The following is a 13,287-nucleotide window of genomic DNA, read 5'->3' as shown; positions in this document are numbered from 1 at the left end:
AGGTTCGTGCTAATGTATTCCATCGTCCTATGCAGTTATTATAACTCAGCGCTCACCACCACAGTCGTGGGTGCAGTCAAGGTAAGAGGATCTTGCTGTTTATTTTCAGGTGCATCAAACTCATTTTCAGTATTGGCTACCTCGCAGTTATGCAAGCCCCCAAGGGCCGCATCATCATATTATTACACAATTTCCCCCTCATTTGATTTTTTTGTCATTGTTTACCAACAAACTGATGGAAAACCTTCTTTGGAATCAGAAGTCAAAGTGGAAAGCAGATATTTAAGTTCAGGTAGTGCAGGGGTGTCAAACTAGGTTTTATCCAGCCCAGATAAAATTAGCTGCTTTTTTTTTAACGAAAGAAACTACTGTTCTAAGTGTGTCACCTGGATCTCACAATAGCAATTCTGTGAGCCAAGCAAACGGTTTATACCGGGGCCAAGCAAGAGGTACACAGTAAAGGGTGACAGTGGCTCCTCCTCCTCGACCCACATGAAACTTAAAACCTGCCTTTTTGTCTTCTGCCTCGAACACATTGTTGTTTGGCACCCTCGTTGCCCCAAAAACACAAGAAAAGTGAACTTAACCCTTTTGAATAATTTTTGCCTCCGTTTTTTGCAGTTTGTTGAGTTAGCTCTGGATTGATACGTGGACATGACAAAGGAGGTATTTGATACCTAGAAGAGCTTACATGTTGTGTTTTTTGTTCAATCCCAGAAAGACTGTGAGTAAAAGTTTAATTCTGGCTTTGTAGATACACTGAGACAAAGTCGAAGCTCATTGTGTTTTTGAAACTGCACCAATTTCCTTAGAATTTTCAACAAATTTGAAGTGTTTTGTCCAGAGGATTATTTGTGATTTGTAGGTTTTCATAATGTGCTTGTTCTATTTTTGTAAACAACCTGGAATTGTCTTTATTTTGAAGTTATCATGCCATTATTTTACCATTACGGCTCACTTGAGAATAGATTTTTCTCCATGTGGCCCCTGAATTAAAAAGAGTTTGACACCGTAGTGTATAATTTAATTTGAAAAGGAAATTACAGAACAAAACTTAGAATAACTTGTTGCGTCAAAAATGGAATTTGCATGCATTACATTTTTTATTAAGAAAGATCAAATTATTAACGGTGACACCCATTATTTCCAGGCATTTGCGGGCCAAATAAAATGATGTTAAAATGATTAGTTTGACTTCTGTGATTTTAGCTCGTAAGGCAAATGAGCACAATAGAAGCTAATCACACATCTAAAGATTGATATGGAATGTTCCACAGAATGTTGCAGTGGCCTTTATCGGCATGTTTGTGGGCGGGGACTACCTCTTCTCTTGGAATAACTTCCTGGGCCTCAGTATTTGGTGAGTTTCCAACTTCTATTCATGCTTATTGTACAGTTAAGTATTTATGGTGTTAAACAAAAAACACATTTGACTAAACTATTCCCTATATATGATGATTTTGGCAAAGCTGCAAAGTTAGTTTTTATGCAAAAAAAAAACTATTTGAGACTGAATCAACACCAAGTAGTAGCTAAATGAATCAAAACTCTTAAAAATGTTTTGTCTTTGCAGTCTGGCTGGTGGACTTGCTTATTCGTATCTAACATTTAACACCCAAACATCACAGCGAACCAATGAAGCATCAGATCTGAAGATTCTCACTGCAGAAGAGCCATCACTCAAAACAACTGTTCACTAATATATACTATCATGTTAGGTCAACACTTGGTGGTGCTGTTTTGCTCCATATTGGAGTGTCAAGACGATTTAATAAAAATACAAATGTTGCAGAAGGGAGGAAAAACAATACAGAATGTATGGATCAGGTTGTGTGAATGTTTATTGAAAACCAGCAAGGTTATAATAAAATGGACAGTTTGTTAAAGAAACTTTACCATACAAACCAAGTAAAAGTCACTCTATACATGTATGAAGATGTTAGAATGTGAGAGAAGTGATTCTAGAATTATTTGTCCAAGCTTTTGGTAAGTTATGCACAATCCGTATTATTCTAACAATCTGTATATATTAAATGCCATCATTTTCACACACCACACTCACTCCAAAAAATAAAGAAAAAACAAGCCTATGGGTTAGAAGAAAGGATTCAGAATATACTATACTCAAAATACTTTTGGTGTCTTGATTCTAATCTAATTTCCAGTTTAACATTTTGTGATGTTTGGGAATCCAAAAACTGCAATCATGATTGGTTTCTAGTGCACAATTTTCTCTGAAAATAAAACAAAACTGAAATAGGGTTATTAGGGAGCGTGATACAATGTTCTCATGTAGTGTAGCTTTAAAGACAAATTAAAAAAAACAGCACAACTAACAAAAATCTATAACAAACTGGAGCCTTTTTCCTGGACAGCATGTGTATTTAGGGCATTGCAAGCCTTATTTCAAGATTATTCTTTAAAAATAAACCCAAGTGCTTCCTTTAAATACTGACCAAAAGGTTATAAAAAGGCAAACTTTGAGACCAGAATAACTGTCAATCCGCTTATTTGGAAAATAAATGCCACAAGCCTCTTTACTAATATAACCCCACCCTCCAATATTATGTCTCAGCTTTGTTTCCACCAAGGAGTATAGTATAGTCAATATAATCTCTTGACTTGTTCTCATCACTAAGTGGGCAGCTATGAATATCTCAAAACCAAATCGACAAGCGGCACTATTGGTACCATACCGCTGCCTTTCGTATCCCACTGTAAAGCCCAGTGATGTAACTTGGCTACATTTTATTGTTTCTATTTGTAAGGATCCAAATGTATTCAACACCCTGTGTGAAGTTTGGAGACACTTTCTTTTAAAACTGTATTCCAGTTTAACACCAAAGACAGGCTTCTACTGCACCTTTGTGTTGAAAGTATTTGTAGCTGTCCGACTTGTGCTGCAATTTTACAGAATCTGTGTCAAAAAGGCTGCGGTTTACCTAATACAAACTATACTGTAAACTAACTGCTCTGTCGAAACAAAGCTAAAGTGTGGCAGCCCAAATATTTTGCACTTAACTGTACTGCTGGGTGGAAAAGGGTCTTAAGTGCATGTGGTCCAATGTTGTGAGAAGTGAATTTGGGCTTGCAATGATCACCTGTCCTTCTCACAGAAAAGAAACATGACCCACGTCCAACTATAAAAAAAAAGTATCTTATAAAAATGCCACCATCTCTTTGCTAGTGCAGGTAAAAGCCAATTTTCGCCTTTGTTTTACACCAGGGGTCTCAAACTCGCGGCCTACGGGCCAATTGCGGCACCCTAAACAATATTTTTTACATACACATGTCGCTCTGACAAAATAAATCAAAGTGACGCGGAGGGATAAAAAAAAAGAAAGGAACTCCTGCAATAACAGCCCCCGATAACCCGGACGGATTATAGGGTCACCATTATTTGTGGGTCTTTTTTTATTTGCATCACACTAATTGCCTTGCCTCACACGATGAACACTACGTATATTTCTATTTGACGTAATTTGTTTTGTTTCTTTGACTACATTTACCACAACAGCATTCTGTCATTTCTGTTTCTTTTTCCTGTAACAAGAGCACAGCAGAGAACACTCCAGGAGCAGTTGTCTTTTTGCACTCAATATCCCGGTAATTTGTACCATCTACAAATGTCATGGTGTTCATGTCATCTTGAAAGACATGAACATCAAGCGCAAAAACAAAGGAGGCTGTTACCAGACTATTATTTGCCGACCGCTGTGCTGCGATTACAGGGAAAAAAAGCTGAAATGACGCACATGGCAGAAATTAAATTCTTTGTGAATTGAGACGCTCTCCATACGTCAGCTAAACACGACCGTAACACCAAGTGGAATTAAAATATACTTCACAGCCCAAAACATATATTTATTTATTTCCTTGTTAATTTTTAATTTGTTCATGTATTTTTCATCTTATTTTGTGTTTAAAAAAATAAATAAAAACATTTGAGATGATTGGGATTTTTCTTTAAACAAAGCTTCTCTTGTGGAATACCTGATGCGGCCCAGCCTCAACCAGACTGTGCGTCCAGCGGCCCCTAGGTAAATTGAGTTTGAGACCCCCGTTCTACACCAAAGAGACTTTGAGTCAGACCGTGAGGTGTTACACCCTGTCATCTAATCTTCAACCATATTTACAATCACATACACCAACCATACCTTTAAAAACTTGTTACCGTCAAAGTGCAAACAAGAAAACAACTTAAAAACACAATAGGTACTCTTTGATTGCCTTTAAAAGGCTGACAAGAGTGACATTCTTCATATAGTTAAATCTACAATAGCAGCCTAAAAGGATAAATGGAAGCTGAATAAGGTGCTTTAGCTTGTGCCTTCCAGAGGGAGGGGTGTTGTTGCTGTGCACAAACACTGATCTCAAGCCAGTTCTTGAAGCAAGAGAGGATCTGTGTAAGGGAATGGTTTTCGAGCTACAGCACAGGAAGGAAGGCAGACTGGAGCTGGACATAAGTAATTTTGGGGAAATGGTGGAGAGTGCTGCTCAGGCAGACAGGTTGGCAAGCTCGATGAGTGCCAGAGCGCCGTGGAGACGCTCACGCTGCTCCTGGAGGCGGCGCTTGGCGGCTCCGCCGTGGTTGCCCTTCTCTTCCTCTACCATCTCCTCGTCTTCGCCATTCTCCTCGTCGGACTGAAGGAACTCCATGGGATCCCGCTGCTCCTGATCTTGCGCTCTGGCTTTGCTCTGCACTTTCCCCTTGGTGGTGGTAGGGGAGTTGGGGGTGCGCTGTTCGCGGGTCCGCCAGTACCTGCGAGGAATCATTTGGTAAATACACAAAAAAACAACCTTAAAATGCATCTATCAAGCGCACAGTGTCTTACTTTGCTAACCACTCTGCCACCGCCTTGTTGTCCACAGACTGTGCCTTGCCCACCCCTTCTTTCGGCTCCTCCCTCTTGAGGCGGGAAAATGGATGCCTGGGGCAATGGCGGTTGGCGTGTGTGAATCGATTGCCACACCCTGGAGACAAAAAACACTCATTCAATAAATGCCATAGGGTGAAAGAGCTACAGAGACATGGTGCGGTAGTGTAGTGCATCATTGTCAAATCAAATTACATCTCTTTTATGTATGTGTTAATAAACCTTTAAAGAGGGGTGTCCAAACTTTTCCCACTTAGGGCCACACAGAAAAATTTCAATATGCAGTTGATATTTTTCACCCTTTTATATTCAAATTAAGCAAGCTAAAACTAAACTGGTTAAATATATTTAAAGAAAAACATAACATTCAATATTTACATTTTAAAATGTTTAATCCTTATGTACAAATTAATTACATTTTTATAGCCAACTGCAGGTCACACTTTTTGGTCACCCCTGCTTTATACGGTACACAAAATTCAACATTTAGCCCCCCAAAAATGTTTAGTAATATTTATCATCTATATCAATTGTAATGCATATATACAAATAAAATATACTTTTAATTATACATTTTTTATCCTAATCTACTTACAGACTCAACGTGAACTTCACTATATTAAAATATATTTATATTTTATATATATTATAATATATATATATATATTAGGGCTGCAACTAACGATTAATTTGATAATCGATTAATCTGTCGATTATTACTTCGATTGATCGATTAATAATCGGATAAAAGAGACTAACTACATTTCTATCCTTTCCAGTATTTTATTGAAAAAAACCAGCATACTGGCACCATGTTGTGGACATTGGGGGTGCAGCATACACCAACAATAACACTGAAATGTAACTCATCAGAACTGAATCAGATATTGTACACGTTTCTGTTGTGAATAATAAAGGATTCATTTTAGGCTGCCTCTGAATAATAGCATGAAATATTCCAGCACCTTCATAACGTTTAGTTATACTAAAGCGTCACTCAAATCTAAATAGATTTATATAGCTTTATCAGCCCGGCTACATTGATCCATTATGAAACCAACCTGAGATATTTCTGTCCGTTACGTTTATTTCGAAATTGGTAACCGTGCGTTTTCTCTCTCAAAACGGAGTCAAATGTGCCGGAGACACATTATCAGCCCCGCGTTGCAACAAAGGCATAACTTTAACGTTGATCACAAAAAAGCTGAACTCATGAATGCTTGTTGCCACTATGGACTTAAAAAGTTACGTACTGTGAGTTCTTCCCTTCATCCACGGCTCCAACATTTTTCTTCTTCAGGTGCTCCTGAAGCAATGTTGTACTTCCGTGCCATTTTGCAGGAAACGGTCTTCTTTGAAGTCTTTAAAGTAAAGTGTTCCCACACTTTTGACGACTTAGGTCGTACACTTTTCTCCATTGAAGCAATAACCTCAAGATGTTTCTCCGCTAAACTATCGGTAGTGTTTTCCTGTGCCATTTTTCCAGCAAAGGAGACGCCGTCGTCACGTGAGCTGCACATGACCTCATCATTGGCTAGCTTACGCCACCTCATGAGATGTAGCCTAACCGCCGCCCTGGCGCTGTTTTGTACTGTTTTTGTACTTATTTTGATTATTGTTTCTCAGCTGTTTGTAAATATTGCAGTTTATAAATAAAGGTTTATAAAAAAATTAAATAAAATAACCAAAAAAAAAAAAAAGCCTCCGCACACAACTATTTTGGTAATCGATTCTAATCTATTTATATATATATATATATATATATATATATATATATATATATATATATATATATATATATATATATATATATATATATATATATATTCCCCTTCACTTTCGGTTTTCTGCCGAAGGTCACCACAGCAATTCAAACACATGAATGGTTTTGGCTTGTTTTTTTACACCAAATGCCTTTATTTATACAACCCTTGCCAGGATTTGAACTAGGGCTGGGCGATATGGCAAAAAAATACATAAATCACAATACATTTTTCATACCATTCAATCTTGATTGTCACAATTTTTTTTATATTGTTGTTATTACCTTGCCAGTCAAGCTAAAGAAACTAAAGATTACTTGAACGTCTTAGTAACATACTGAGCCAATAGACAAATTAAATAAGAACAAGCACAACAACATATTGTACCAATAAATGCCTTAAATTTACATTAATTATTTAATTTAAGGAAAGCACAGATTTTAAACTATGGTATTGGATGCCATCAAGTTATCATTAACTTAACAATGAAGATGTTCAAGAGGCTGCAAGAAATCCCTGTCATCTGTGGTCACGTCCCCAACAGCCAAGATGGCTATCATAAGCAGTGGTAGCACAGTGTCTTTAACATGGCTTTTAGACAATAATTCGTCATCAAATCTGCACAAAAAAGCATATCACCTGACATGCTTGTTTGTAAAGTGCAGACTCCGTAAACACGTTTTCTCCAGACAAATGTTTCTTATCCTCATGAAGAACAAGATTCAGTCACATTACGTCATTTCCTGCGACTTACCACGTTTAATAGTATTTATTTTTTGCCCATTTTGTGATTTCGGTGAACATATATGAGGCCTTCAAACAGCAAGTGACGTCTAACATAAATGTTTCTGCCTTCAGCTGCATGTTCTGTCATTTTGTTCATATCTGTATATTTGTTTACTGGAGGTGCAGCAAAACGGGTAACCCAAGGTACGGTTTGTATCTTAATTTTGGGGCCACAGTTTCGGTTCGTTTTCGGTACGATTTGTGAGTGTAAAAAGAAAAATGTTTTACCTCTCAAAGTTCTTTCATTATTTTATTTGTCATCAAAAACAGCATTCTGCAGTAAACAAAGAATCAATGGTGTACTACACCGGTATTACAGTTAATTCCAGTATATTTTAAAAGGGAAATACATATTTGAGACATTACTGTCATTTCTTTTGATGTGCCTTAGTTACAGCCGTTTACTCTTATCTGCGCCTGACGACATCGGCAAGGGCATTCTCTTTGGCTCAACCCTTACCCCTTGTGTGTTTAGGTAGGCTTCTCTGACACACGAGGCAACACAACAAACTTTTTAAAAGAATATGGCGGCTCCGGTGCCGATTTCTTGACTCCAAAGTGATGCAATACACTGCATTTGGCTATTGGTGAGGGACTACAGCTTTATTTAAACATACACCATTTTGCTCGAGAACCTATATCCCTCCATGTAGCGACTTTATCACTAATATCTGTTTATGTTGTTCAATTCTGTTTGCGCCTTAGCACAGCAGCTAGTGATAGCTACTTTATGCTGCGAGGTGTGTCAAAAGTTTAGCTACTCCTCGCCTTAAAAGTGCCTCTACTCATAGTCCGTGCAGACTAACCAAGTGCAGCAGCTGGGTGGCTGAAGAGTAGTTTAAAACTGAACAGCCAGCAGCGTTCACCGCAGTAAGCAAGTAGAAGCTCTACCCATACCCGTGCACAAGCGTGAGGCTATAAACCTAACGTTAATGAACAAAATTTACGAAAACTGCTTTGACATAGTAACGGCTAATTATTTACTTAATATGAGTAAACAACATGTTACGTTACTACTTACAACAAAAGTAATGGGAGTCCTCTCAATACTGGTTATCTAGCCATAAAACACTTAGGCAACCCTAAGCACTTGGCACGTTTTGTTTAAGATACCGTTAAACAGTATATTGTACATCACCATTCGGCCTGAAAATACCGCGATATCAGTTTTGGTCCATATCGCCCAGCCCTCACACTGAATACTATAAGACTTTTCTTTCAAATTAACAAAACAACACTTTCGAATGGTATTTTTTATTTCTATTCCATTATGATTTTTATCCACAAACTCAAAATGTATTTGAACAAAAAGCGTCTATAGTTTTTTAGTACATAGCATATCTGAAAAGTTGACTGACAGCAAACACAAACAAAAAATGTGATTACAAAAAAAAATCCTGAAAAAATTCAGTAGGTAAGTTTCTTCCCAGTCGGATCAATAGATCAGTCACAAAGACATTCTGTGCCTGCCTGTGAGTCAGCATTGAGGGCAGGATTACCACACCCACCACCAAAATGTGAGCTCCAGCAGTCAGTGAGACTAAAGTCTGTCGCTGAAGTAGCTGCTCCTTCTAAATGTTGTGTTTCAACTTCTATGCCAGTGTTGGCCATATTTCTTTGTTTTTGTTCTTCTAAAGAAGAGGCACAACGGTGACTGGACATTAATTACATCAAGAGGAGCTTTACTTTCTTGACGGTGGACCGGCACACTCACGCACGTACACAAACACACACAGGAATACAGCCCATGAGGGTGGATTGTCCCGTGCAGAATTGTACAGAGTATGGTTGCATACCTACCATTTACAGTTTCGCCATATTTGATTGAGTTAATGTATGCTAATAACTGATCACCGTGATAAACCTGAAATTAATCCCGATCATACATTTTGCCCAGCCCAACCCCTGTCCAAGTACACCACCAGGAAAATCCAATATTTTTATTTCACTATATATATATACACATACATACATATTATATAAAGAGAGAGGGACAAGCGGTAGAAAATGTATGTATGTATATATATTTTATTTTTAAGTAATGCATTGATTTCTTGTATTTTAATGGCTGCACCTTAGCGGTGTTATTGTGGTCAATGACTAACCACATTTAAAGCCACTGAAAAGCCCCCAAATATCACATGAGTGACTCTAACAGACGAGTAAGAATAACTTAACATTTTTTACCTTTTTCCGAGCAGACGAAGGGTTTCTCACCGGTGTGCAGCCGCTGGTGCGTCTTCAGCTGACCACTCTGGACAAACGCCTTGCCGCAGTTTGGATAGTCGCACAAATACGGTCGCTCGCCTAGGAGATAGGAGCAACACACGTCCTTCAGTGTCGAGGAGGAAACTCAGGCTTCACATGAAGGTAAATAGTAAAATACTTTTCCTTCCTTAAACCTCTAAAGGCCTTAGTGGCCACATGCGTGGACAGCACCTTTTAGCTCTTATTTCCAAAATTGTGTACACTACTGAATTGGGGTCTTATGCCGACATATGGACACTTATACTGCTATCTGGTGGTGTCAGAAGAGTATAACATACAATGGAATTTGGAAAAAATTGTAAAAATAAAAATTAGCATGTCACTACACATGAAGTACACGTTTGTGTACTTATGGACTAAGTACATCATATAAAAAATTATTTTTAGTTTTTATTCTAATTAGGGTCCAATAAGCTCAAATTGCAAAGAGAAATACAAAAAGCATGTAAACAAACAGCTTGGGCCTTAAGAGGTTAAATGCTTTCACGCGGGCTTACTACTCACCTGTGTGTGTTCTCTTATGGGCCTGAAGCGACTTTTCTCTGGGGAACACCCGGTGACAGATGTTACAGCGGATGCGGCTGGAGGACGTTTCACCTTCATTGATCAACTCTCGGACGGTCTCAGCTCTTGGACGGCCTCTGCGGATGCCGTCCTGAAGACGAAGACGACAACAAATACAGGTGAAACTCAAGCAACATACACCTTTTAATAAGAGAATAATGACCTGCGTTGAGAAAATATGCATTAATTTAACTTAGGGCTGGGCGATATATCGATATACTCGATATATCGCGGGTTTGTCTCTGTGCGATATAGAAAATGACTATATCGTGATATTCGAGTATACGTTCTCACGCAGTTGCTTTTAGCTGCGGGGCATTAAACTGCATGCGTTTCTCACTCTTTCCTGTCTCTCCTTCTCACAGAGACATAAAACGAGCGTACCTTCTTACATACGTCACATACTGTCACGTGAGCAACGTCACACGCTCCTGCGGAGCAGACAGGTAGCGACATGGTAACGTTAGCTGGGATCCTAACAGCTAACGGTGTGGTTTGAGTGGTAATACGAGAGAAAGAAGGTGCGAATCTGGTAACAAATGGACGAATAATTAATTCCCAAGAAAAACAGCACAGGGTCCATCGTCTGACGGTGGTTTGGCATCAAGCGGGAATATGTCTTTACATGTCAACATCTCCGTTCGCTGCCACACCAACTAAATGCCGAAGCAACTATTTCCACATCAACACCGTAGGACATGTACTATTTCATATGCAGCTCATTTTTATGTGACACTTATTGAAATATCTTGTGTGTCATCATGCACAAAAGTGCGCTTTATTTGTTTTAAACTATTGTTGTGGTGTTCTGTACAAAAAGTGCACTTTAATTTAGTGTTGTTTTGAAATGTCATCTTAGTGACATCATGCACAAAAGTGCACTTATAGCTTGTTTTAAAATGTCTCTGACAATCTTGCACTTTCTGTTTTGAAAATGACATGAATGTTTGTGCCGCTGCTTAATAACAGTTTAATGAATACAGTTTTGCTAAATTGACTTAGTTGTGATTTCCCTCTCTGCATGAAAGTTTAAAATGAGCATATATTAATGCAGTATGAACAAGAATGTTTTAATGTAGACACATAGAATCATCATACTGCTGTGATTATGTGTATCAAGTGTTCATTCAAGGCTAAGGCAAAATATTGAGATATATATTGTGTATCGCGATATGGCCTAAAAATATTGTGATATTAAAAAAAGGCCATATCGCCCAACCCTAATTTAACTATATGTTGATTATTGTGCTTTTAGTTTTTAGTGGTGTAGAACTACAGTTGCTAATATTTGAACAACAAAAGTATGACAAAACTTGTTACCAGCTCTTGTATTGAATATCATTCTACTTAACAGCTGGCCTTTAATATGTATAGTATTTTTTCAGTACTGCATAATATGTTAACAAAGACTCCCATTGTCTACGCCAGTGGTCTGCAACCCGCGCCTCCGCCGTGGCTCCCTTTGGCTTTAAAACCGAGTGTCAACAAATAATGGTTACTTGATTTATTATATATCATTTTATTCAATTTATTGTAATTTATATTGTCGATGGAAATGTATGTCACAGCCCTTATGCGACATCTTTTGCTGCCATGCAATTGTATTGTTTTTAGCGGTCAACCCCAAACAATGGACGGATCAAAAAAGAGAAACATTTTATTTATATACATTTTTATTAATTTGCTGTTTTTATTGATGTCTAGGTAGTTGTTTTAGATGTTTAGTCCAATGAATATGCCACAGTCATATGCCTTCAGAACATTGGAATGAGTTGATTTTTATTTTTTTTTATTCATTAATAAGGGAAGGAACAGTGTATTTTTTTCTAATGTTCAAAATAATTTGATGATTTGCTTCGTTATACCCAGAAATACATCAAATAAGTGTTTATTTTCATATGTCCTATAGTACAAGTGTAAGGAAACTATAAGTGGTGTTATCGTCATTTTAGGAATCTAACAGAGTTCGTGGCTCTAGGTGGGTTTTATTTGGGGGGAAATGGGCTCCAATGGCTCTTTGTATGCTGAAGGTTGCCGACCCCTGGTCTACGCGCTTTGGTTATTAGGCATTTAAAGTACACTAGCTGAGATAGGCTCCAGTGACCCCGAAGGGAATAAGCGGTAAAAATGGATGGATGGATAGTTCCCCTATTAACTTGCTGGTGTGGCTTGTCGATCTCGCGAGAGTTCAAGTGAGAGTTTGCGCATTCATTTCCGGGAATATTTTTGGCGCCAGAAGGGACGTCATGCACTAGCAGCTGCTCTACACAACCAGGAAGGGATTTAAAATCCAACGAGTCACACCCTAATAATATAGGCGGGTCGATTTACATTATTGCTTTTAATGACAGTGCAATTTTTCACATTAGATAATTAGTATTATGTTTCTCATATGTATTATGGGATATTGCGGTACACACCATTATTTTAGCGGTACAAGCACGTACTTTAACTAGTTTGAAATTAACTCTACCTTCATCTGATCGGGTGATGGGGTCGTGTCCGCTTCTCCGGTGGTGCCGCCGGGAGACGAAGCCCCGCTCAGGGAGCCCGGACTCAGTGACACATTGTGGGCGTTCTCCCCCCACTTCCATGGGTACACCATAAAGTCGCTGAACCCTGGGCTGGTGGGCGTCATGGCCTCGGCCTGCGCGGGCTTGATCGGCGTGGTCTTGATGACGGACACCAGCACCCTCTTGGGCGAGTCGTTGCAGAAGATAACATGCGGTTGTTGCGTGCTGTCGGCCATTGTTTTGGATGTCAAAAAGCCCCGGAAATTACTGGGAAAAAACCGGCTATTGAATTGACTTTAAGTATAAGAAAATGTTGCGCCGAGTTAATCCGGTGTGAATATGTCCTTCATTTCCAAAGAGCAAAAAAATCCGTCTTCAATTACCCAGTTTCTCCAAGTAAAAAATGACTTTTAATCGCGCTTACTCCTGGTGCTGCTGGTCAGCTCTGAACTGAATGCGCCCACACAAGTCTTGTACAGCGTTGCAAAATCGCGCCCAAGCAGCAAACTGACCAAT

The 13,287-nt window shown here is 38.7% G+C and overlaps 2 protein-coding genes across 2 annotated transcripts in view; one reads left to right on the top strand and one right to left on the bottom strand.

The window, feature by feature from the left end:
* The window catches only part of slc35d2 (solute carrier family 35 member D2), a 20,912-nt gene extending 16,994 nt beyond the window's left edge, over nucleotides 1-3,918 (top strand). The window contains exons 10-12 of the mRNA XM_062025485.1: nucleotides 3-81; nucleotides 1,278-1,360; nucleotides 1,574-3,918. Coding sequence (XP_061881469.1) covers nucleotides 3-81; nucleotides 1,278-1,360; nucleotides 1,574-1,700 — 289 coding nt within the window. The 3' untranslated portion in view covers nucleotides 1,701-3,918. The remainder of the gene's footprint in view (nucleotides 1-2; nucleotides 82-1,277; nucleotides 1,361-1,573) is intronic.
* znf367 (zinc finger protein 367) lies at nucleotides 1,818-13,287 on the bottom strand. The gene is made up of 5 exons (XM_062025487.1): nucleotides 12,732-13,287; nucleotides 10,199-10,349; nucleotides 9,614-9,733; nucleotides 4,836-4,974; nucleotides 1,818-4,762 (listed from the first exon to the last, which is right to left on the bottom strand). The coding sequence occupies exons 1-5, from the start codon at nucleotides 13,005-13,007 to the stop codon at nucleotides 4,498-4,500; spliced, it is 951 nt and encodes a 316-aa protein (XP_061881471.1). The 5' UTR covers nucleotides 13,008-13,287; the 3' UTR covers nucleotides 1,818-4,497.

The sequence above is a fragment of the Entelurus aequoreus genome, linkage group LG17, assembly GCF_033978785.1.
Source record: "Entelurus aequoreus isolate RoL-2023_Sb linkage group LG17, RoL_Eaeq_v1.1, whole genome shotgun sequence".
NCBI classification, from domain to species: Eukaryota; Metazoa; Chordata; class Actinopteri; order Syngnathiformes; family Syngnathidae; genus Entelurus; species Entelurus aequoreus.
This window is presented reverse-complemented; position numbering and strand designations above follow the sequence as displayed.

Bases quoted from the DNA above. Each gene is read 5' to 3' on its own strand.
- znf367 (XM_062025487.1), bottom strand. From the start codon at position 13,007: ATGGCCGACAGCACGCAACAACCGCATGTTATCTTCTGCAACGACTCG. The intron at 10,350-12,731 runs GTAGAGTTAATT...CTTCGTCTTCAG, and splicing joins CATCACCCGATCAGATGAAG to GACGGCATCCGCAGAGGCCG. The intron at 4,975-9,613 runs GTAAAAAATGTT...TTTTGTCTCCAG, and splicing joins CTTCGTCTGCTCGGAAAAAG to GGTGTGGCAATCGATTCACA.